Consider the following 25,196-nt stretch of genomic DNA (forward strand, 5'->3'; position numbering starts at 1 on the left):
GATGGGTAACAAAATAGAGAAATCCTGTATAAATGTAGGTTAAACTTTGCAGTGCAGTGCAGACATAACAAAAAAGTCAGTACAAGTTTAAACACTACAGACTATTTACCTGATTACTATGACTGATCATTTCAATCCTGGTGGAAGTACAGAATGTTCTTATATGTAGCACAGTTGTTTTACTTTATCTTAATGAATTTGTCACCCATCTTTACGTTTCTTAACTATATTTAGAACAATAATTATTTAAGTGCAAATTATTTTCTCATTCAGTATAGAGCAAAATTCTGGTTACTGGTTTCTTTCATGCTGTGATGTAATTTCTCTTCTGTAATAAAAACTGTTTATTTTGCCCTGGGAATCTCTAAATTGTTTAAGGTATGTGTACCAAGTTTACATTGTTACAAAACAATCTAATTGTAAAAAGCTCAAATAATTAAATGATCACCAAATTTATCATACAATAAATCTAATTAAATCAGCATGCTAACATATTTTAACCATTATTGTCAGCCATGGTCTTTACAATATGTAATATTTGTAACTATGTTTTGTTGTTTGACATTTATATTTGCTGGAGTTCCAACAGATCAGAGGTTCCTAAACTTTTGCAGCCCACTGCCCACCAAGCGATTACAGGCTTCCACAGCCCAAATATTTTAAATGCAAACACAGTAGTTAATGTAACTCCTAATCAGACCCAGTTTTTTGCTGGATATCTTTTGCACAACTGAAAGATAAATCATTCGCCTAACTCATTTTTTTCGATTTCATTTTCATTAGCCATTTCTGCTTAGAAGCACTTGGCACAAGGCAGGAATAACCAGGACAGTGTGCCAATCCGTCGCAGGATCATAGCCAATCATAGCTGTGTAGACACCCGGCAAGCCGACAGCACTGCTGCCATCCTAATGGTGGTGGGCTACTGTACCAGACTGCTGCATCCCATGTGCCTACAACTTACCTAAACATAATGTTAAAAAGTTAGCAATAAATAAAAGGGTCTTATAAACACACTGACCAGTAAAGATGGTTATTCATAAAGCAGGACATACAAACATTAAAAATAAAAATGGCTACTGATCTGAAGGGATGGCTGCATTTTGGTTATTCCCAAAATGATGATTGTGTATTACAGTTTGTCATGTTGTTATAAAGGATTTTTACAGCCGATTTTGAAATGTGATGTCTACACTGCATGCACAAATCCAGAATGTTTCATCCCAAATTCATAATGACATCACAACACAAGCTATGGTCGAGGCATTAGTCGTAAACAGCACCAGCTGTGATCATTTTATTTGTGGTTTTAAATTTGGTCAAGTTTGTTTGTTTGTTGGTTTATTGGTTTAACACCATTTGTTTTATATATAAACGATCATATTACAGTCTTTCTTGTTTAGAATTTGGTCGAGTGGGACAGCAGATATCACCCAGAGTGGCCCTTCATCAGTGACTACTGTATACTGTATACAAACACATTCTTCATTTAGAACAAAGAACTTTACGGTTCCTAAGCACATCCTCATTTATATATACACTCTTTATGCTTTATCATTGGCTTTCTTTTAAGCCATTGAAAATAAACCCAGAGGATGATGGCTTTTTCTCACAGCACAACAATCCTGTCAGCATGAAGAAGATTCTTCACTGATTCTTTACTGTTCCACACCGCAAAGTGTTCTGATGAGAAGAAAAAAGTAATTGTAGGTACACAGTGAATGAATGTTATATATTTATAATTGTTAAAGTTCAAAGACATGATGGTTCTTTTTAGGTGTTTGTTGTGATGTAACTACAAGGCCAAACATTTAAAGACACCCTTACACCTGAACATCACATCCAGAACTATATAAAGTATATATTACTTTTTATATAAAGTAAGTTCCTCCTGTGCTATAACAACCTCCACTCCTCTGGGAAGACATTCCTCCAGATTTAGGAACATAACGGATAGTTCAACTTCTGTTCAGCTAACATTACTGAAGCTGGACAATGACACTAGTTGACAGGCATTCTGATTCACACCTAAGCTGTTGATGCTGGGGCTAAAGTCTGGACTTGGAGACAGAACTAAATGTTTTTTTTTTTTTTTTTTTTTTTTTACATCAAACTAAGCCAGCGATAAGCATGGGGCACAGGATGAGAGACATCCTATTGTCACTGTCACCTTAAAGTTTATATCACTATATATTTTCATTTACAGCTTTATCCAGTTCTGAGTTGTGACAGGTCCAGTTCCACCAGAAACTACTGGGCACAAGGCAGGAATACCCTGGACAGGATGCCAAGCCCTATTAGGGTGTAATTGTATTCTACATCACTGGAAGCAGGGGTCCAAGGGTTTCAGAAAAGGCATCAGAGCATTTCTCATTCATCAGCCTTTGCAGTTGCCACTAAGGTGGTCAACTGTAGTTTGGCTGCTGTTTGCCAGATGGGAAATTGTGATTCATTACTCCATATTTTTACTGCTTACGTCCAGAAGCAGTGTGCTATATACCAATCAAACAAATGCTGTTGCACATTATTATAATACTATTAATATATATTATTCTCAGCATTGCCACTGCAAAGCAACTCCTGTGGTCTGATCAAGGCACCAACACAGATAGCATAACTTTATGCCTATTGGAGGGAAGGGGTGCTAGTCTGCAGCCCTTTTTGGCCAAGTAGTGCAAGCAGAGCAGGAATTGTAAGGGCGAATTGGAAATTACTAGATTGGGAGAAAAGGGGGAAAAAAATCTTATTCCGTCACCCCACCACCAATATACAGTAAGTGCAATAGAAAGTGCAATAGCATATAAGTATACACAATGTGTACTGCTTTAACAAGTTAATTTTCCTAAGGAAAATTTTATCTTATCTTACATAAAAAAATTGCTCAGATTTTAGGCAGATTATTTTTTTATTTAATCAGAATATAAAACTATCCAGTAAAAACAGCAAACCTTTTTCTCCTCCGATGTCAGCAGTGTAAAACAGCTAAGTTTCTTTCTCTATAGTCATGGCTGGGTTGCTTGTTCCTGTTTATTAGAAAAACATCAGAAAACAGAGAAGCATTAGCTTTTTTAAATACACTAATCCATCCCACTGGGTATTGGCTATATTTAATGCATTTGCAGTCAGCAGATCAGCTTAGAAATAACACAAATAAACTGAGTTATTTTGTTAGATCACATATCAACTACAAAGTGCCAAATCATATGAGACTTCTGAACACAAAACACACTTTGTTTTAATATAAAACTGCTTTCACGTATCTCTGGGTGAAGCTTGAGGCACGGCCTAGTTTAAATCCTAGTGAATTTGTATTCATGTCAACAGGGTTTTGTTATTCCTTCAGATCAGTAGCTCATAATTTTATACAGCAGTGTAACAAGCAGTGAATGTAAACATGTCATGCCTCCTGTATGACATGGTTATTCGTCTGTCAAAATAATGGATTGCCCTATCTGCTTGCAGGTATACAGTGGGGACCAAAAGTCTGATGAACATGCTTCTATTTTAAATTTTCTTTAGTTTAAATTCAATTTGAGTAAACAGGATAATCTTAAAATATACACATTACACATTAGGATTTCTTAGTATTTGGCACTACCAAAAAGCAAGTTAACACATTTGTGAAATTGACCAGGTCATTCCTTTGTACAAAAGGTCAAATTTCCGTGAATCTCATCCTTTCCATTGAGGTTAATGTTCAGACAATTTTGTGCAGGTTCAGATGAATTTGATCTACTTATCAGAAACGTATTAATGTTAATGAATTTGTAGCGTTAATACCATATAAATATGACCATAAAATACTGAGAAATTCTGTTATTCATGTTATAGTTACTTTTATAGTTATAGTTACATTGTAGGGCCCTTGAGCAAGGCCCTTAACCCTTTCTGCTCCAGGGGCGGCTGACCCTGCGCTCTGACCCCATCTTACAAACAAGAATTTTATTGTACTGTACACATGTATGTAGGGCAGTTGTAGCCTAGCAGTTGGGGTAGTAAATTAGTAATGATAAAGTTGCTGGTTCAAACCCCACCACTGCCAGGTTGCCACTGTTGGGCCCTTAAGCAAGGCCCTTAACCCTCAATTGTTTAAAAACTGTATACTGCAAGTCGCTTTGGATAAAAGCGTCTGCTAAATGCCAAAAATGTAAATGTGTGAGTCTCATCCAACTGGACTAGTAATTGAAAAGTTGCTGGTTCAAGTCCCACCACTGCCAGGTTGCAACTGTTGGGTCCCTGAGCAAGGCCCTCAACTTTCAATTGCTTAGATAATATACTGTAACAGTACTGTAAGTCACTTTGAATAAAAGCATCTACACTAAATGCTGAAAATGAAAATTAAAATGTACCTAAATTCTTAATAATAATAAAATGATTGGTCACTACTGTAATCAGATTTTTACTTCCCACTATCCTGTATGTGTTTTTGTATTTGTGTTGTTTACAAGATACAGTATACCAAATAAAATCAGAATAAATGCAAATATAAATTCACCTTGTCTTTCCTCGTCCTCTGTACCCCCATTTTCAGTCCAGGTCTGTCCGTTACTCAGCAGTCTGCTCTGAGACTCTCGCAGAGGTTTAGCAGGAAACAGGTGGGATTCTCCATCACTAGCAGTCAACATAAGAAAATAAAGCAAGCTTTCACATTCTGCCTTTCAATTTATTTAATGCACTATATGGCTGAAAGTATGTAAACACCTGACCATGAGCCTATTTCTCACTACATCTACTCCTCTAAAAAGGCTTTTCATGGGTTTTTGGAGAGTGTGTATGGAAGAACTTGTGCACATCTAGTCAATGAAGCATTTATAAACAGGGTTCATACACCTTTTCCACAGTCAAATTCAAGCACTTTTCAAGCACTTTCAAGGTCCATTTTCAAACTTTTCCAGCACCTTACAGCTGTGGTAAACTACATATTTATACAAACACATACACTAAATTGCCAAAAGTATTCACTCACCCCTCCAAATCATTGAAGTCTAAAAGTATCTGATGTTTAATATACTTAAGTATCAAAAGTACTTTTCTGATATTAAATGTACTTAAGTATTAAAAGTAGAAGTAAAAGTAGATTTTAAGCCTGTAAACCAACTTAACCTATTTTCTTCCTTCCATCTGAACATGATTTGTGCCAATTCATGATTATAATCAGCTGTTAACATTACCTATTTTTTTTACCTTATTACTAGCCCAGTTCCAACTTTTTTAGAATGTGTTGTAGCTTAAAATGCATTTATGTGTCTGTTAAGAATTGAAGTTGACCAGACAAAACATGAAATATTTTGGGTTCATAAAAGATGAAATAAGAGTTGATGTAAATCTAAGAAACACTGCATCTATTTTATTTGCATTTCCTATACTGTCCCATTTTGAGTTGGGTAGTACATTCAAGTCATAGATACTGTCTATATTCCAATAACCTAAAACCACTGAAATTTGGCGGGATTAATTTAAGCACTTTATTAATGATCTATATCAGTATTCTTACTTTAAGAAAACACCATTTCTAACTTATATGTCAAATTGATGCAGCAGCTGAAAATCATCCATGAACAGTTGGAAAATAGGAAAAGCAAATAAATTAATTTTAAGACATTTTTAACCACTGATCTAATTTACAAGCGCAGATTCATCAAACCTGCATGCAGTTTGTCACTCAATATTTAGCTAAAAAAAAATTATTTTGTAGTAACAAGTAAGGAATTTGCATGACAAATGTATCGGAGTTAGGGTTGCCAACTTTCAAAACTGGAAATAAGGAACACCCTGGGCTGGCTGGTTGGTGGATAGGGTTGCACCTCTAAATATATTACGGGTCTTATCAAAATGTTTAATTTAGGCTGTTTAACATTTATTATTATTATTATTCATTCTTTATAATAATAAATCAGAACCATGTTTTAGGTAAAACAACATGCATGAAGAACATCATGTTACATTTTTTCTCAATAGTGCAAACAACATTTTTACATAATCCATCTTCACACGGGCATGTACTCCTTCAAAAATTCTTGCAATTTTACTTTAAAAAAAATAAAACAGACCTGGTATTATAAAAAATGCTGAACATTTCTCACACTTTTTCATAAATACTTAAATTATTAAATCATAAATTATTCTTGTTTAGTTTATGTATTACAGTGGGCACTGTTTGGAATAAACTTTACTGTGTGGCATCTTTTGCTGGCATGTTACTTTTTTGTATTATATTTTGTTAGAATTTCATATCACATGTACATTGTCCATTTGATATTTTCTTCCACAGTAATTTTAGTTAACCAAACTAGATTTGTTCTTAGGGTAATTTTGCTGTAGTTCAGCTTCTTCGAGTGTGGAAGTCTCTAATCTGCAGCATTTCTCTCCCACTAATAAAAATACGAAATAAAGTGTGTCCCATATCAGTTCAGTACGGAACACCACGTTAAGTTTCCAAATAAAAAACGATTCTGTATTTTACGGGACGGTTGCCAACCCAAATCATAGTAAAAGTACACATTTTTTATAGAAAATGTAGTGAAGTGAAAGTAAAAGTTACCGAAAATTTCTATACTTCAGTAAAGTACAGATACTCCAAAAAACGACCTAAGTACTGTAACGAAGCGGGTCACACATGAATACAGATTGGCAGATCGCACTCACACACTAGCTGTCGGTCGCGAACGAGCTCTTTAAGCCAACTATTTTTACGTGAACAATGGGAGCCGACTCCCATCCAAGAGCCGAATCCCGTCCAAGAGAAGTTACTTTCTTTCCTTTTCGTAACTTAAAACAAGGCAGAATGTTAGGGTGATCTTCTCCGCGGCACAGGCAGGCACTCCACATGCATCCACAAGTGGTAACACTGAAGAGCCGTTTTGGAGCAGAAAGAGAAAGAGTCGACTCTTCTTGGTGAGCCGAGCTAAATGGCTCACCAAAAAGAGCCGGAATTCGCATCACACACAGGCGCAGCAGTTTTTATTTTAGGCTCTGCAACTTTTTTATTTCTCCGACTAATAAGCGAACTATTCGGTCAGATAAGCACTTTATCCAAAATTCCAGCACTTTTCAAACCTGGAAAATACGACATTAAAATTCAAGCATTTTCAAGGATTTCAAGCACCCGTACGAACCCCGTGTAAAGTCAGACACTGATGTTGAACGAGAACATCTGGATCAAGATCAACAGTTCATTTCATCCCAAATGTGTTCACTAGGGCTGAGTTCCTCCACACCAAACTTGTCAAACCATGTATTTATGAAACTTTCCCAAACTGTTGCCACCCAGATTGAGAATTGATTTTATACAGCTGTTTGTAGTGGGCATGGCTGAAACATCTAAACTTAATAATTTAGTAGGGGTGTCCACATACTTTTGAACATAAAGTGTATTTTAATAGTATAATAGAATATCTAGTCTGTTCTTTTATATGTATCTAGTCTGTTCTTTTAGATATATCTAGTCTGTTCTTTTAGATAGTCTGTTCTATTAAGTATTTTCAACTTAGGGAAATGAAAAGATCCACTAAAACTAATTAACAGAACATGGTAGCATTTACACAAAGATATGGACCTTCTGATAGCAGCATGCCCAGATGGTGAGGCAGGTTGTTCAGGGTCAGCATTCACAAGACATGTGGGAAAGGAGCAGCCATCACCCTGACTAAAAATCATCAAAAAGAAATTCAAAATGGTTTCATTTCATTAATTTTAATAATTCAGTACATGTACACTGATGTAAAAATGGACATACCTGGTAAAAACAGGTAGAAGCCAGTATTTCTTTTCATCTCCGAAGACTTGGCGGAAATTCTTGCTCACGCCAAGACTGAAGCCATTCTTGTCAGTTCCATGTGTGAAGGCAGGTGCACGAAAAACCTCTGAAGATGGAATAAACATCTTAAAATGGACCGCTGTGTTTGGGGGGGGCAGTAAAACCCAGGTGCGTCGTAGTGGGGGGCAAAGTGGGATAGAGTCACCAGTGCCCCAAATCGGGGGAGGGCCCTAGAGGGCTCAATGAGAAAAGAAACGTAGAAATAGAGAACTCGAAGTGGATCGGCAGTCCGGCAATCTCGCCTGGTAAATACAACCGAGCGCAGGTTCACCAAGGGGAGGGGGGGCGTGTCGGAGCAATACGGGACCGAGCGCAGGTTCACCAAGGGGAGGGGCGCGTGGCAAACGCAACCGAGCGCTGGTTCACCAAGTGTGCATAAGGCCCAGAATTTGGTGCTACGCCCCTGCTTGGGGGGGCAAAGACACAATTTGGGGGGGCAATGCCCCCCTCAGCCCCCCCCTAGCGCCGGCCCTGTGACCAACACAGGATTTTTTTCCCTAAACAACATGCTGCTATGTTCTAAAGCAATTACATGACATCAAAACAAAATATTAACTGAAGTTAGCATTACAATGTAATAAATCTCCCTTTCAACAGCCAAATAGGTAGTCTGGGGGAGTGTCATAAGCACCCCCAATGGGGACCAGAGCCCTAGACGCCCAAGCTTTTCCACTGATTTGACACCAAATCTGTTTGTTTTCTGGCAGAGTTTTATACAACTTAGCAGGTCAGGTTCTAATCACGATGTTGTAATTGATGGACCATCCGGATTCTCTTCTTCAACTTGCAAAAGTTTAGAAGACTGCGTCATCGAGCGAGACTACAAAATAGTCAACAATAGTTCAGGCTTCAGCTGCTATCAATCAATGTTTTAAATGGTAATAAAATTTACAAATTTAGTGTATCCAGTTCACCTCACTTGTATGTCTTTGGGAGGAAGTGTGGGAGGAAACCGGAGCACCCGGAGGAAACCCCACGCAGACACGAGGAGAACATGCAAACTCCACACAGAAAGGACCCGGACCGCCCCACCTGGGGATCGAACCCAGGACCTTCTTGCAGATATAGTTTGTAAATGGGCTTTTATGTTAAATAATGTGATCTGCAGTTGGCAAATATTTCTAAATTTAACTTGATACTGATAGGCTTTGCACACATCACCCCCCCCCCCCCCCCACACACACACACACACAAATGCCTCAGAATAGGCAAAAGAAAAAAAGAAAAAAACAATAAGGTTTTAACAGCAGACTTGTTAAAAAGTTAAAATATCTAACACGATCCACATGATACAGTCATCCAGAACATTTAACCATGCTGCATTCAAGTTTAAAAATAAAAGTTTTAGCCCAATGTGTTTAGCCCAAAGGACCAAAAAAAAGAGTGCTGGATAAATAGAAGCTGAGCTTAATTTCTAAAACTGCTGTTGTGCTAAATTTGTTCTACAGTTCAATAACCCATACGTTTTAGACACACACACACAAAAAAGTGGAGAGAATAATGCACTACCTTAAATGTACCTAAAACCTATATAATATAACCTGTATGTATTTGAAGCACAAGCCCCATTGAGACCACAGAATGGTTTTGAAAACCCACACCTGGGCTTTGTGCTCCTCCAAGCCAACCTCATGATATCAAACATAAAATAAAAATCTGAATGATTTCCTACACACTGAAGCAGCTTTTAAATGCAGTTTAACACGAAATTTTAATTAAACAGTTTACAGTTAATTACATTTTGCCAAAGAGCTGATATTCACACCACATTTTCTCAACCACTTCTTTCTGAAGTCTGTCCACGCAGCTGACCTGTGTCGAATTAAACAGTCTGTACAACAATCAATTCTCTAAACTGCTGCTTGATAAAAAGGAATTAGCCCTTAAAGGTTGATTCACTCACCCAGAGTGGATCTATTTCTGCAAATGAGCCAGCAGTGATAGGCAAACAGTGAAGTCAGACTGACTGAGAACATGGATGCAGCAAAGAACAGGAACATTATGTGGAACTTGGCTTGAGTGTCCGGCAGACCGTTCTGAGAGAAAAAGCACATGAATATACAAGAGAATCACAATTAACACTATACAAACCTGAACTTAAACCCATTATTGCTGTAAATTTACTGTCATTATTTTTTAATTATTTTTATGCATTTCCTAATTTTCCTCCAAACATATTGGGTTTTTTCCAATTTCTTGATTGTAGCTTTGACAGCCGGTATATACTTCGTCCTAACTGAGCAGAGCTGCAGACTATCTGACTAGCCCAGTCAGCAGCAATGCAGTGTCCTATCAACTTTCTTCCCAAAGGCACAGCCAACTGTACTTTTTAAACGCTCAGCTGAGTATGGCTGAAATACATGCTTGAGATCTCGCCAGTGATAGGCCAATGTTGCCAGAGATGGACCAATTTTGCCACTGTTGGGCCCTTGAGAAAGACCCATCAATTGCTTGGACTGTATACATTCACAACTTTAGGTCACTTTTAATAAAAGCGTCTGCTAAATGCTGTAAATTTTTACAGCCCACCAACAGCATGCCTTAAACTAAGCAGTAAGTTTTATAGCTGACCTGTAACAGAACTGTTTTGAACACCAATTTTCATTTAAATAATGCTACCACTATAATCAAAGAGAATTGATGAAAAAAAAAAACAATTGTACTTACAGTCCAGAATTTAATAAAGTACTGCAGGTCTGTAGCAGTGATGAAAAGGCAATAAAGCAAAGAGTATGCGAGAAACAGAGTAAAAAACTTGTAGTTTGAGAAGCCCACGCAGTTGTTCACCCTGTTAGAAAAGAGAAAATGCAGCCCTGAATACAGGAAAAACTGTTCAATATGTAAGTCATCTAATTTACATTATTATGACATCATTATTAGTATTAAAATGGCAAAAATAGATTCTTTACATCAATGATGTTTACATCCCAACAATGATTTTCACGTCAATGATTTTCACGTCAGTAACTACCTTATAAGAATTAAAGTTGAGGTGGCTCTGTAGCCTATCCCAGAAACATTGTGTGCAGCCAGTTTACCTACTGGTTTGTTTTTTAGATGGAAGGAGAGCAAAAGCACAAAAAAGGAAATCCACAAACATGAAAGTCAAACATGGCAAAACATGCCAAACTTCACAGAAACAGTCACTAGAAGGAATTGAACATGGGACACAGGAACAACAGTACTTGCTGCTTTATTGTGTCAACCGTATTCATGCAACTTCTGATGGAAAGTGTTAAATAATTTCGCAGAACTGTTTTAATTTGCAATAAATAATAAAAATTTTATTAATATCATATTTTTGTAACCTTCACACAACATGCAGAAGATGGAGTGGCTGATCTAAATTGCCTCAAAGTTTAAGTAAGTGAGGAGTCCAGGGTGTATCACTGCCTTTTACCCAGTACAACATGGGTGCCTGACCTGAGAGGTGTTATTTTAAATGAATAGGCATAAATTCCCAAAGGCACACTCCAAAATCTGGCAGAAAGCCTTCCCAAAAGAGTAAAGGCTGTCATTGCCTTGAAAAGGAGGGTGGTGGTGGCATTATATTAATGGCCATGGTTTTGGAATGGGGTGTCCAACAAGCTCGTTGTAAGGTGTCCAGATACTAGACTTACTATACTTAAATAAACTATCTCTCTCTCTCTATCTATATCAATATCTATATCTATATATATATATATATATATACACTACCGCTCAAAAGTTTGGGATCACTTGCAAATTTCCCTCTTTTCCAAAGAAAAACACATTTTCATGCAATTCACAAACAATTTAGTCCATTACACAATTATTTTAAATGTATCAGATGATTTTTGAAGAATGAAAATGTTTGCATTAAAGCCTATTTTTGTATAGAGGCCTATTTTGCATATAGTCCTATTATCAGCCATTCTTAGTCCTCTGCCTCAATCTCTTGGTTTGGCTGCCAATCCAAGTTAAGAATGTTATTAGGCTAATTGATTGTTAGGAAACCCTTTTTTAATTTTGTTGCACAGCTGAAAAACGTTATACTAATAAGGGAGCATAAAAGGGAGCACAACATTCTAGGTTAGTTTAGTATCTGAAGCATCAGCAGTTGTTGGCTTGCTTACTGGCTCAAAATGGCCAGAAAGAAACAATTTTCTTTAGAGACTCGTCAGTCTATTGTTGTGTTAAGAATGGAAGGCTACTCAATGCGAGATATTGCAAAGAAACTTAAAATATCTTACCATGCTGTTAACTACTCCCTTCAGAGAGTAGCACAAACTGGCTCTAATAAGGACAGAAAAAAGAGTGGGAGGCCCCGATGCACAACTGTACAAGAAAATAAACGTCTTAGACTGTGCAGTTTGAGACAAAGACGCCTCACAGGTTGTCAACTGACAGCTGCACTAAATGGAGCCTGTCAAACACCAGTGTCAGCATCAACGGTGAAGAGGTGACTTCAGGATGCTGGACTTCATGGCAGAATTGGCAAGAAAAAGCCATACCTTACACTGGCCAATAAAAAGAAAAGACTGCGATGGGCCAAAGAGAAAAGACATTGGACACTGGAAGATTGGAAGAAGGTGTTGTGGACAGATGAGTCCAAGTTTGAGGTCTTTGGATCAAACAGAATAACATTTGTGAGGCACAGGAACAATGAAAAGATGCAAGACCAATGCTTAATGCCAGCTGTCAAGCATGGTGGAGGCAGCGTGATGGTCTGGGGATGCTTTGAAGGTGGTAAAATAGGAGATTTATATAGAGTGAATGGGATTTTGAAGAAGGAAGGCTACCACAAGACATTGCAACGCCATGCCATACCCTGTGGACAGCACTTGATTGGGGCCAATTTCATCCTACAACAGGATAATTACCCCAAACACACCTCCAAAATGTGTCAGCAATATTTAAGAAATAAGAAGTCAGCCAGAATTGTGACTGTAATGGAGTGGCCAGCACAGTCTCCGGATCTGAACCCTATTGAGCTGTTGTGGGAGCAGCTGGACTGTATGGTACGGAGGAAGACTGCATCAAGCCAATCCATGTCATGGGAGATGCACCAGGAAGTATGGGGTGAAATCACATCAGATTACCTCGAAAATTGACAGCTAGAATGCCTAAGGTCTGCCAGGCTGTAATTGCTGCAAAAGGTGGCTTTTGTTGATAAAGGCTAAATTTGAAGTACACAGTCATCATTTCCATCAAAATAATTTTTTTTTACTCAGACAATGTCTGCATGTCCTGTTTATTAGCTATATTTCCTAATCTCATGTGTGTTTTCATTGAAAACAAGAAAATTTCACAGTGATCCCAAACTTTTGAGCGGTAGTGTATATATACACACACACACATATATATATATATATACACAGTGTATCACAAAAGTGAGTACACCCCTCACATTTCTGCAAATATTTCATTATATCTTTTCATGGGACAACACTATAGACATGAAACTTGGATATAACTTAGAGTAGTCAGTGTACAGCTTGTATAGCAGCGTAGATGTACACTAAGATTTTAGTCTTCTGAAAATAACTCAACACACAGCCATTAATGTCTAAATAGCTGGCAACATAAGTGAGTACACCCCACAGTGAACATGTCCAAATTGTGCCCAAATGTGTCGTTGTCCCTCCCTGGTGTCATGTGTCAAGGTCCCAGGTGTAAATGGGGAGCAGGGCTGTTAAATTTGGTGTTTTGGGTACAATTCTCTCATACTGGCCACTGGATATTCAACATGGCACCTCATGGCAAAGAACTCTCTGAGGATGTGAGAAATAGAATTGTTGCTCTCCACAAAGATGGCCTGGGCTATAAGAAGATTGCTAACACCCTGAAACTGAGCTACAGCATGGTGGCCAAGGTCATACAGCGGTTTTCCAGGACAGGTTCCACTCGGAAGAGGCTTCGCCAGGGTCGACCAAAGAAGTTGAGTCCAGAGGTTGGCTTTAAAAAATAGACACATGAGTGCTGCCAGCATTGCTGCAGAGGTTGAAGACGTGGGAGGTCAGCCTGTCAGTGCTCAGACCATACGCCGCACACCGCATCAACTCGGTCTGCATGGTCGTCATCCCAGAAGGAAGCTGACGCACAAGAAAGCCCGCAAACAGTTTGCTGAAGACAAGCAGTCCAAGAACATGGATTACTGGAATGCCCTGTGGTCTGACGAGACCAAGATAAACTTGTTTGGCTCAGATGGTGTCCAGCATGTGTGGCGGCGCCCTCGTGAGAAGTACCAAGACAACTGTATCTTGGCTACAGTCAAGCATGGTGGTGGTAGCATCATGGTGTTGGGCTGCATGAGTGTTGCTGGCACTGGGGAGCTGCGGTTCATTGAGGGAAACATGAATTCCAACATGTACTGTGACATTCTGAAACAGAGCATGATCCCCTCCCTTCGAAAACTGGGCCTCATGGCAGTTTTCCAACAGGATAACGACCCCAAACACAACCTCCAAGATGACAACTGCCTTGCTGAGGAAGCTGAAGGTAAAGGTGATGGACTAAACCCAATTGAGCACCTGTGGCGCATCCTCAAGTGGAAGGTGGAGGAGTTCAAGGTGTCTAACATCCACCAGCTCCGTGATGTCATCATGGAGGAGTGGAAGAGGATTCCAGTAGCAACCTGTGCAGCTCTGGTGAATTCCATGCCCAGGAGGGTTAAGGCAGTGCTGGATAATAATGGTGGTCACACAAAATATTGACACTTTGGGCACAATTTGGACATGTTCACTGTGGGGTGTACTCACTTATGTTGCCAACTATTTAGACATTAATGGCTGTGTGTTGAGTTATTTTCAGAAGACAGTAAATCTACACTGCTATACAAGCTGTACACTGACTACTCTAAGTTATATCCAAGTTTTATTTCTATAGTGTTGTCCCATGAAAAGATATAATAAAATATTTGCAGAAATGTGAGGGGTGTACTCACTTTTGTGATACACTGTATATACAGTGTATCACAAAAGTGAGTACACCCCTCACATTTCTGCAGATATTTAAGTATATCTTTTCATGGGACAACACTGACAAAATGACACTTTGACACAATGAAAAGTAGTCTGTGTGCAGCTTATATAACAGTGTTAATTTATTCTCCCCTCAAAAAAACTCAATATACAGCCATTAATGTCTAAACCACCGGCAACAAAAGTGAGTACACCCCTAAGAGACTACACCCCTAAATGTCCAAATTGAGCACTGCTTGTCATTTTCCCTCCAAAATGTCATGTGATTTGTTAGTGTTACTAGGTCTCAGGTGTGCATAGGGAGCAGGTGTGTTCAATTTAGTAGTGCAGCTCTCACACTCTCTCATACTGGTCACTGAAAGTTCCAACATGGCACCTCATGGCAAAGAACTCTCTGAGGATCTTAAAAGACGAATTGTTGCGCTACATGAAGATGGCCAAGGCTACAAGAAGATTGCCAACACCCTGAAACTGAGCTGCAGCACAGTGGCCAAGATCATCCAGCGTTTTAAAAGAGCAGGGTCCACTCAGAACAGACCTCGCGTTGGTCGTCCAAAGAAGCTGAGTGCACGTGCTCAGCGTCACATCCAACTGCTGTCTTTGAAAGATAGGCGCAGGAGTGCCGTCAGCATTGCTGCAGAGATTGAAAAGGTGGGGGGTCAGCCTGTCAGTGCTCAGACCATACGCCGCACACTACATCAAATTGGTCTGCATGGCTGTCACCCCAGAAGGAAGCCTCTTCTGAAGTCTCTACACAAGAAAGCCTGCAAACAGTTTGCTGAAGACATGTCAACAAAGGACATGGATTACTGGAACCATGTCCTATGGTCTGATGAGACCAAGATTAATTTGTTTGGTTCAGATGGTCTCAAGCATGTGTGGCGGCAATCAGGTGAGGAGTACAAATATAAGTGTGTCATGCCTACAGTCAAGCATGGTGGTGGGAATGCCATGGTCTGGGGCTGCATGAGTGCAGCAGGTGTTGGGGAGTTACATTTCATTGAGGGACACATGAACTCCAATATGTACTGTGAAATACTGAAGCAGAGCATGATCCCCTCCCTCCGGAAACTAGGTCGCAGGGCAGTGTTCCAGCATGATAATGACCCCAAACACACCTCTAAGATGACCACTGCTTTATTGAAGAGGCTGAGGGTAAAGGTGATGGACTGGCCAAGCATGTCTCCAGACCTAAACCCAATAGAACATCTTTGGGGCATCCTCAAGCGGAAGGTGGAGGAGTGCAAAGTCTCGAATATCCGCCAGCTCCGTGATGTCGTCATGGAGGAGTGGAAAAGCATTCCAGTGGCAACCTGTGAAGCTCTGGTAAACTCCATGCCCAGGAGAGTTAAGGCAGTTCTGGGAAATAATGGTGGCCACACAAAATATTGACACTTCAGGAACTTTCACTAAGGGGTGTACTCACTTTTGTTGCCGGTGGTTTAGACATTAATGGCTGTATATTGAGTTATTTTGAGGGAAGAATAAATTTACACTGTTATATAAGCTGCACACAGACTACTTTTCATTGTGTCAAAGTGTCATTTTGTCAGTGTTGTCCCATGAAAAGATATACTTAAATATCTGCAGAAATGTGAGGGGTGTACTCACTTTTGTGATACACTGTATATATAGTACTAAATATAAATAACTATTTTAGTTTCCAGTATTAATGTGCTGATCTGGCTCTTACCACGGACAGTGGTGATCCATCTTCAAGATGCACCTGTAAAACAGCACTGAATAACATATCTGATATTCACACAAGCAGGATGAATCCTAAATAAACAATGTACTCTTTATATGAAAGGAGGTCGTACTTATCACAGACAGAGCAGTGATGACAGCGGTCAGGTTTCACTAGATTGCACCGGTCACAGTAGCGGATGGCTGTGGACAGAGGTTTATTTGTTAAAGGCTGGTGTTTAATGTTGACAATTAGTCCTTCTTTGCTGCTTAGCTTGCATTTCGCAAAATGCGTATTAACCTGGCGAAAGAAAAGTCAATGCTAGCCTACCTCCAGAGGTTGTACGAGTGCATATGGGTAAATCCTTGGCTAGTCTTCTGAGGATCTCTTGTTGAGATTCAGCTCGATCCTCCTGCTTCAGCAGCTCTTTGTCAGAGTGTGACAGGTGGAACTGAGCAGCGCGGACGAAAAGCACAGCAGTTATATTTTTATAGTCACTCGTCTAGCAAGGGATTGTGTGATTCACACTGACAGCGACATCCAAAATCATGCTCGCTAAAGACACGGAAATGCACTGTGAGTATTGTATGTCTAATCTATGATACATTGGGCAGTTGTATGCAGCTGACAACCAAATCCAGAAACTCAGAAAGCAATAACGTGTATTAAACACTATTTTTGACCCCCTCTCACACCTGTCACTGTATAATTAGCACTCTGGTCATTAGTATGCAGCCCCCTTTTTTATGCATTTTCTCCCCATTTTTCTCCCATTTTAGCACACTCAATTTGTCTTCCGCTGCTGAGGGATACCCGATTGCATCCGAGGAGAGCACGTCACTGGACACGCCTCTTCTGACACGTGCACAGCCCTCCTCTTCTTGCTCCTGCACTCTGCACAGGTGTCTCTTCACCCACACATAGTCCGGGTGGTGGTGTGCTAGCAGAAACTCCCGCTGCGCCATCTGGGCGCCGCAGTCCCCTCTTCTGATAACCCACCCAGAACTCAAGAAAGACCCGCATCAAGACTCTTTTTTGTTTTAGCACCCAAGTGGTGGAATGAATTTCCCCTGTCTGTTCAAACATCGGAGTCTCTCACTGTCTTCAAAAGATGATTAAAGACCCACTTTTTAACATGCACCTACCTTCAAGAGCATTTGGATAAGAGCGTCTACTAAATGCCAAAAATGTAAATTTAACAAGTAGGTTGAGCTCATTTTTTACACACCTCTTGCTGACACAGGTGCATTAAAGTATACATAATCAGCACAGACAAACACTGACAGTAAAATATTTCCTGTTCAATAGCTGAATGACATAAAACAAAACTCTGTAATAAGACTTCTGCTCTGCTAGAGCTTGTGCTGTTAATGCTTTACATCTAGTATAGCATTAAAACATTAGCTGCAAAGCAGTACGCTTCATATGCTCAATGGACCATCGAACAACATTTGAAACAATAATGACCAAACTCTAAGCTGCAGCTAAATGCAACATTAGCAGAGCTGTTTGTTGGCAGCTGCACACTTAAGATCACCACAGACTAAATTCTGTGGTGAAGTTATAATGATCTCAGGCTTTTTATGGTTTGGGCAGGGCATCTTAGTCCAGTAAGAAAAAAAAACTTAATGCAACATCATACAAAGGCATTCTAAAGCACTGATTCCCCAAACTTTGTAGTCCTGAAGCCTCTGAGACATGAAATTCTTCTAGAACACCCCCCCCCCACACACACACACACACACAATGCTGCTATTCATATTGTACATACTATATAAACCATTAACCTTAGAAATTGAATACCTTATAAGTCATTACATATGTAATTTGCACATAATACAATACACACACATTAAAAGATAAATGACTCAATAAAGAGTAATGTAAAGGGTGTGATTGAAGTGATGTACAGATGTCACAGTGTGAGATTGTATGTTAGAACTTCACTTTTACATTTTAGATGCTCAGTCTGTGTCTATATTTTAATGGTAATCAGGGCAGAGAATCTGCTCTAGCAAGAAATGAATTTAAGCTAAATTTCTATACATCTACAAAATGCTGTCTATATGACAGCTTTTCATGGCAATGATTAATGAACCAATAACTGACAGTCATTGTTAGATTAATGCTGTTCATCAAAAATGTGATTTAAATTCATTTCCAATAGCTATTGCTTGATTTCATTTGTGATAGTGATAGAGAGTGATAATTTAAATACTCTAACCCATCCTCAGTGTGCATGCGCCAGTTTTGTTAAGTGGCGCATTCAGAATAAAATGCCACAGTTTGAAGAAATTGAAGAATTTTAAAAAATGGCAAAATTGGAAATCCCTATTTGTAATAATCAATATGTAATCACAATTACTTACCTCTCTAAGTGGGTTCATAGGCTTGGTGAAGATGGTTTGCCAGTATGACCACACAAACATGATAAAGAAAACATGATAGGCCAGGAGGTAAACTACTGAAAAACAGAAGCAATAATGTAGAAAAAATATTAGCTGCTAATAAACACAAGAGCATGTGGATATATTTTAAATTACATTACAGAAACTGTAAGGATGATGTTATGAATATGTTTTATATAATTTTTAACACAGTGTTTATTGCCATGTTGTTTCAATAAGATTTTTTTAAAAGGACTGACATTTTTCATGCAACACTACATAATGCAGGGCACTGGTGGCTCAGTGGTTTGTGTACTGGCCTGTTGATCAGAAGGTTATGGGAAGAGGTGTAAAGTAACAAGGAATACTTACAGTAATTAAAATTTCTGCCGTACTTGCACTTAATTCAAGTAGAAAATGCCAATTATCAATGATAAAATGCAAATAAAGTTGTTTGCTCTTACAAAACCACCAGGAAGGTGCTACAAGGTCCATAAAAACCCTAGAGTTTGGCTGTCCACTGGCTTCCACAAAATTCTGACCTCAATCCCAGTAAACAACTTTGATTTTATTTGAATTAATAATAATAATCTCAATAATAATGAAAACAATAATAATTTAACTTAACTATGAGTATTAAATACATCATACATTAATAATTGCATTGTAATCTGTCCTTTTGATTAAAAGCGGTTGCCTAAAACATGCATGTCAGTGTAAATAAGGCTAAATAATGATCATTTTCAAAATCCTGGCCTTGTATCGTTCATGCATTAACAGTTAAAACTCATTTTAAAATGTCATGTTAGGGCATGTAATAAAATGGTGCTTGTATAAAATAATAACGTTTAAAAAGGCTAACTTACTTTTCTCTCCCAAGATTTCTATTGTTTCTGTGTGGACAAAAAAGACACAAAGAAAATGGTTAGTTTCAAAAAGCCATCAATGAAGACGCTTTTCCCCCAGGGTATGAATCAAATTTTTTACACCTTTTATATTAAATTATAATATGCTTTACAAACATCCATCATTAACCATCCAAGACTCACAAATGAACACCATGCCCCTCACTTAAAGCAACAGGACATTTGCTGTAGCGGTTCTGCTGATGTAAGATTCACACATCTGACCTGAATAGGAATTTGAGCAGCATGATGGTGTGTTTAGTATTTTAAAGCTTAGCAGCAGATGCTGTACAGCTACAGTGGTCTCTAATACTGTAAGATCAGCAAACTGCTGAATAACCACACACTTTACATTACTGCGGCTGTTAGAATGACGTTACCGTGTTAAGCCAGTCAGAAAGATCAGCATTAACACATGTGAATGTAAATTCGATGTGTAGCACTTTAAAACACCTATATGTGATCACATGAAAACTGATGCAGTTTTTCACATTTATTAAAAATGAATGCAGTAAAATGCAATTTTAGAATTCATATATTATTAGTCAACCCACTTACACCTGATTTTATTAGTGCATTCTGTAATCTTTCACATGATGATAACTGACTAAGGAATCTTCGATCTTTGATGCATGGTGGCGAAATGTGAGTGTGTGTGAATGTGTGTGTGTATCTGCCCTGTGATGGACTGGCAACCTGTCCAGGATGTTTCCTACCATTTGCCCAATGAATCAAACTCACCACGACCCTGACCAGGATAAAGTTCTATTGGATTTTTCACCATTTTGAGAGACAACTGGTGAAGTCACTGTATGTAGTATATATAACTGTCATCCAGTATAAAAAATGATACAGTTCTTCCATAATAAAAGTGAAAGTAGGTCATTTTTGTATATATAATTAACCACAAAGGCCCTTTTTATAAACTCTTCCCAGCCAATAATTATGTATCTGATTTTTTTTTTTAAAGAAATGAAACAGTATTTTGCCAAGAATTGCAACTCAGGACTGCTTTAGTGATTCGATGTAGTGAAAAGTTTATGCCAAAAACAGGTCAAGCAAAAGAAAAGGTCACTTTGACTGCTGAGCAATGAGATTAGCACTGCAGTATCTAATCAGCAGATCACACATTCATAACAGCTCAAAACAAGTTGTTGGCCACATGCTGGTCATTTCATGAGTCACCCAACACCTTCTGTCTAATAGTAACAGCTACAGTGGACTTTTAGCACTAAAACAAGATGCTCGCTTATTTTTAGCCATTTGTTTTGTGCAGAGAAAGTAATTTAATGCAGGTGTTCATGTGGAATCAATACTACTCCTTTACAAGAGATTTACCCCTGCACTACTGAATTCATTAATCTTATAGCTCTGATGGTAAAAATTTCACAAAAAAATACTAATAACACTTACCACTAACAGCTGTCTAGTCACTGCGAAGGTTTAATGTGTGTATTGAGCATTAGTTTTCAATTAAATTAACTGAAAACAGATTACATATATTTAATCAATTGAACACACCAAAATATGTTCAATTTAAATGAATGTGCAACACTGAGTAAAGAAGGTGATTTGACAGTTATCAAACAAATAGTGTGAAAGTCAAAAGTTTGCATACATTTGTAAAGAACATGTATGTCTTGAGATTCTTTTACTGCATATATGCTTTTTCTATGACTGAATGTGCTTCCTCTCTACTGATTCCAATCCCTGCCCTGATTGAGGAGAGCGAGACTGAAACAAGCCCCCTCCGACACGTGTGCAGTAGCCGACTGCATCTTTTCACCTGCATAAGGGGAGTCCATATGCGGATCAGCTTTGTGAACGGAGAGCCACACCCTGATCAACGTATTATCCCTAGACTCGCACGCGTCATCAATCAGCCAGCAGAGGTTGTAATTGTATCCGTTATGAGGAGTCCCTATCTGGCTCCCACCCTGTATAAACAAGAGCCAATCGTTGTTTATGTAGGTGCCCAGCCCAGACGGATGGCAAAGCTGAGACCAATAACATTTTTTCAAATGATTTTTAACAGCAGTATTTTTTTTATCTGGCAACATTACTGTTAAAGCCAGACAGTCAGTAGCACACTTCATTCAAAAACCCCCATGGGTGATAATAAAATAGCTATTTTTTTGGATGATAAAAGAAGCAGTGAAATAAATAAGTAAAAGTAAAAAACATATTTATTAACTAAAAATCTCATTCTTATTATTATTAATATTATTATTAATAGTAGTAGTGATAGTAGTAGAAGTAGTATGTGCCTTTAATTCACAAACTTGTCTTAGCATTTCACATCACTAAATTTGACTATAAACTGTAAAAAAATATATACATTTATAATACCGAAAACAAATAACAAAGAAAAATGTTCAAGTGACTTGTTACAATACTCAAAAGCAGCCCCAATACCATGTTATTACTAATTACCATTAAATCTTGTATAAGGCATTAAGGGAGATCCAGGGAAATCCCCGGGTCTACATACAGACATGACTGGCTTTGTCTGAGGGAGGGTTGGCCGAGGCCCGGGGTATATTAATCCATTGTACCCCATGATTGTGGCAAAGCTGGAATCAGTGATCAGGATAAAAAGATGGTAAAAATGAAATGAATAAATCATTACAAAGGATGAGCGAGCAACACATCTTTACTGCAACACATCTCTGTGGCTTCATGTTTTCCTTTCATTTGAAATGCATTGTGGTGATTTTATGACATCCTGGCTTATCTATTTATGCTATCGTAAGCCTACAGCGAGTCCATTAAAAAATAGCGTCTATAGTCTGGCTTCCTGCAGTCCAGAATTAATGCTGGCCTTAGCAGCAGCAGCAGCAGCATTATGAACTCAGCTTTGCCCGAGTTACTGCAGTTTAGCTTTCTGCCTTGCTCATCTAGATGACATAAAGGATATGGATATGATTGTATTACATTCAATCCTATTTTTATAACTGAGCCAAATGAATTCAGCATGTTCACCTTATCACTGTGACCAGATCCTCTGTTGAGCTGATTTCAAGGTTCGCATGAAGCCTCCATGGACAGATGTATGGCATATTTTACACAATAAAAGTGAAAGTCAGTAAAAGCTTTTAATTTGGCAAATACTTTGATGTCTGGTGAACCCTGGAAAACAGTACTGAGTGTATCATGGGGCTGGTTTGTTAACATTCCACCTGCTATCCATACTATACACATGCACCCAAGAGCCCATCACTCTACCATAACCTTTGCTGTAAAACAAATGCAAACATGACAAACTCTGGGATTTTTTATTTTATGTAGTTCACCTTGTAGGCACTCAAGTAAAAACTCTACCATTGAACCTTTAAGTGGCCAGAATGGAACACTAAGTTAACATCACATGTGTTAAATAAATTCAGCATGTTCACCTGATCACTGTGACCAGATCCTCTGTTGGGCTGATTGTAGTGTATAAAGCTTTGCATGAAGCCTCTATGGAACGATGTATGGCATATTTTACACAATAACAATTAAAGTCAGTATTTAAAAGCTCTTAGGCAAATACTTTGATGTCTGGTGAACTCCGGGAAAAGGTACTGAGTGTATCATGGGGCTGGCTTGTTTACATTCCTCCTGCTATCCATACTACTATACACATGCACCCATGAACATTTGCTGTAAAACAAATGCAAACATGACAGACCCTTAAATTTTTTATCTTATGGTTGGGGAGAAGGGAAAATGGTCTGCTTCTGTGGTTCACCTTGTAGGCACTCAAGTAAAAACTCTTCCACTGAACCTTTAAGAGGTCAGAGTAGAACACTAAGTTAACATCACATGTGTTAAATGAATTCAGCATGTTCACCTGATCACTGTGACCAGATCTTCTGTTGAGCTGATTTTAGGGTATAAAGCTTTGCATGAAGCATCTATTGATGACATATTTTACACAATAACAATGACAGTCAGTATTTAAAAGCGCTTAATTTGGCAAATACGTTGATGTCTGGTGAACTACGGGAAAAGGTACTGAGTGTATCATGGGGCTGGCTTGTTTACATTCCTCCTGCTATCCATGCTATACTCATGCACCCATGAACATTTGCTGTAAAACAAATGCAAACATGACAGACTCACATTTTTTATCTTATAATTGGGAAAAGGGGGGACATGGTCTTCTGCTGTAGTTCACCTTGTAGGCACTCAAGTAAACACTCTATAATTGAGCCTTTAAGTGGTCTGAGTAAAACACTGAATTAACATTGTGCACCTTGACAATCACGTGTTTCAATAACAATTTATTGGGACACTATTATTAAAGCTGATGTTAAATCTGTCTGAGCTGTGCTGGTGCTTTGGATCCAGCTCTCGGTTATGATCTCGAAGAACAGCCCACATTGTCGTCCTATAACCTTCAAGTTAAAGCACATGCAACAAAAGAAAGAAGAACGTGTCTTGGTAAACAATAGCGATTGATTTAAGCTCCACGGTGCACGTGCAGATCAGATGGCACGCGCCTTCTCACGCGGCTCAGGCTGGATGATGGAGATGGTTCGATCCGCTCTTACCTACACACAGCTGAGCCACATACGCGTAGTAGGACCACGCCACGAGCGCGCACACGAACAGCACGGGGATCCAGTGCACTACTCTCCGGCACTTCCGTTTGGCGCTGCGCGAGCCCGATGGCGCCATATTCCAGATATTTCAGGTCCTCTCAATGCCCGAAACATGCCAACATAGAGCACTGGTTCCTCTGATCAGTTAGTGAAGCGCTGTGATGTACCCGCGTCTCCCTGCCCTGCACACACAGCCATTCAGTCCTGTGTGTGTGTGTGTGTGTGTGTGTACGAACGCATTACCAGCCCCGCCCCCTTCTCCCCAAGTTACCATGACGCCCATTCAGCAGGGCCACACAACCCCTGATTCCCCATACTACTGTACTGACTGGTGTGTATAGTAGCCATGCTAGAGCCATACTAGAGTTACTATGCGCAATAGTTTGCACTCTCTACTGTACTTAGTTGCAAGTTAGAACAGCAAATCCACCTATTAATAATAAGTTATAATTATGGTAATAATAAGTAATAATTATAGTAATAATAATAATAAGAAGATATACTTTATTTGTCATACATACATATACAGTTGTACAGTACAATGAAATTCTTTCTTCGCATATCCCAGCTTGTTTTGGGAGTTGGGGTCAGAGCGCAGGGTCAGCCAACTTACGGCGCCCCTGGAGCAGCCAGGGTTAAGGGTCTTGCTCAAGGACCCAACAGTGGCTGCATAGCAGAGCCTGGATTTGAACCGCCAATCTTCCGGTTGATAGCCCAAAGCTCTACCCACTAGGCTACCACTGTCCCAATATAATAATAATTATATTATATACAGATGTGGGTATTATAGTAATTATAAAATAATAAGTGAGAAGTAATAATGTTGTTTTTCAAATGTTTTGATTTGTCTAAATGCTGGTGAAGAAGGTCC

At 38.9% G+C, this 25,196-nt stretch overlaps 1 protein-coding gene across 1 annotated transcript; it reads right to left on the minus strand.

Moving 5' to 3' along the window:
- Positions 1 to 1,309: 1,309 nt before the first annotated feature.
- On the minus strand, positions 1,310 to 24,480 carry zdhhc2 (zinc finger DHHC-type palmitoyltransferase 2). The gene is made up of 13 exons (XM_062999785.1): positions 24,275 to 24,480; positions 19,701 to 19,727; positions 18,817 to 18,911; positions 16,778 to 16,898; positions 16,581 to 16,650; positions 16,454 to 16,486; positions 10,484 to 10,604; positions 9,720 to 9,852; positions 7,736 to 7,862; positions 7,556 to 7,645; positions 4,496 to 4,611; positions 2,949 to 3,023; positions 1,310 to 1,683 (listed from the first exon to the last, which is right to left on the minus strand). Exons 1-12 carry the CDS (start codon positions 24,399 to 24,401, stop codon positions 2,983 to 2,985), a joined length of 1,101 nt encoding a protein of 366 aa, XP_062855855.1. The 5' UTR covers positions 24,402 to 24,480; the 3' UTR covers positions 1,310 to 1,683; positions 2,949 to 2,982.
- Positions 24,481 to 25,196: the final 716 nt, after the last annotated feature.

The sequence above is a fragment of the Trichomycterus rosablanca genome, chromosome 8 (assembly GCF_030014385.1).
Source record: "Trichomycterus rosablanca isolate fTriRos1 chromosome 8, fTriRos1.hap1, whole genome shotgun sequence".
In the NCBI taxonomy this organism is placed as follows: Eukaryota; Metazoa; Chordata; class Actinopteri; order Siluriformes; family Trichomycteridae; genus Trichomycterus; species Trichomycterus rosablanca.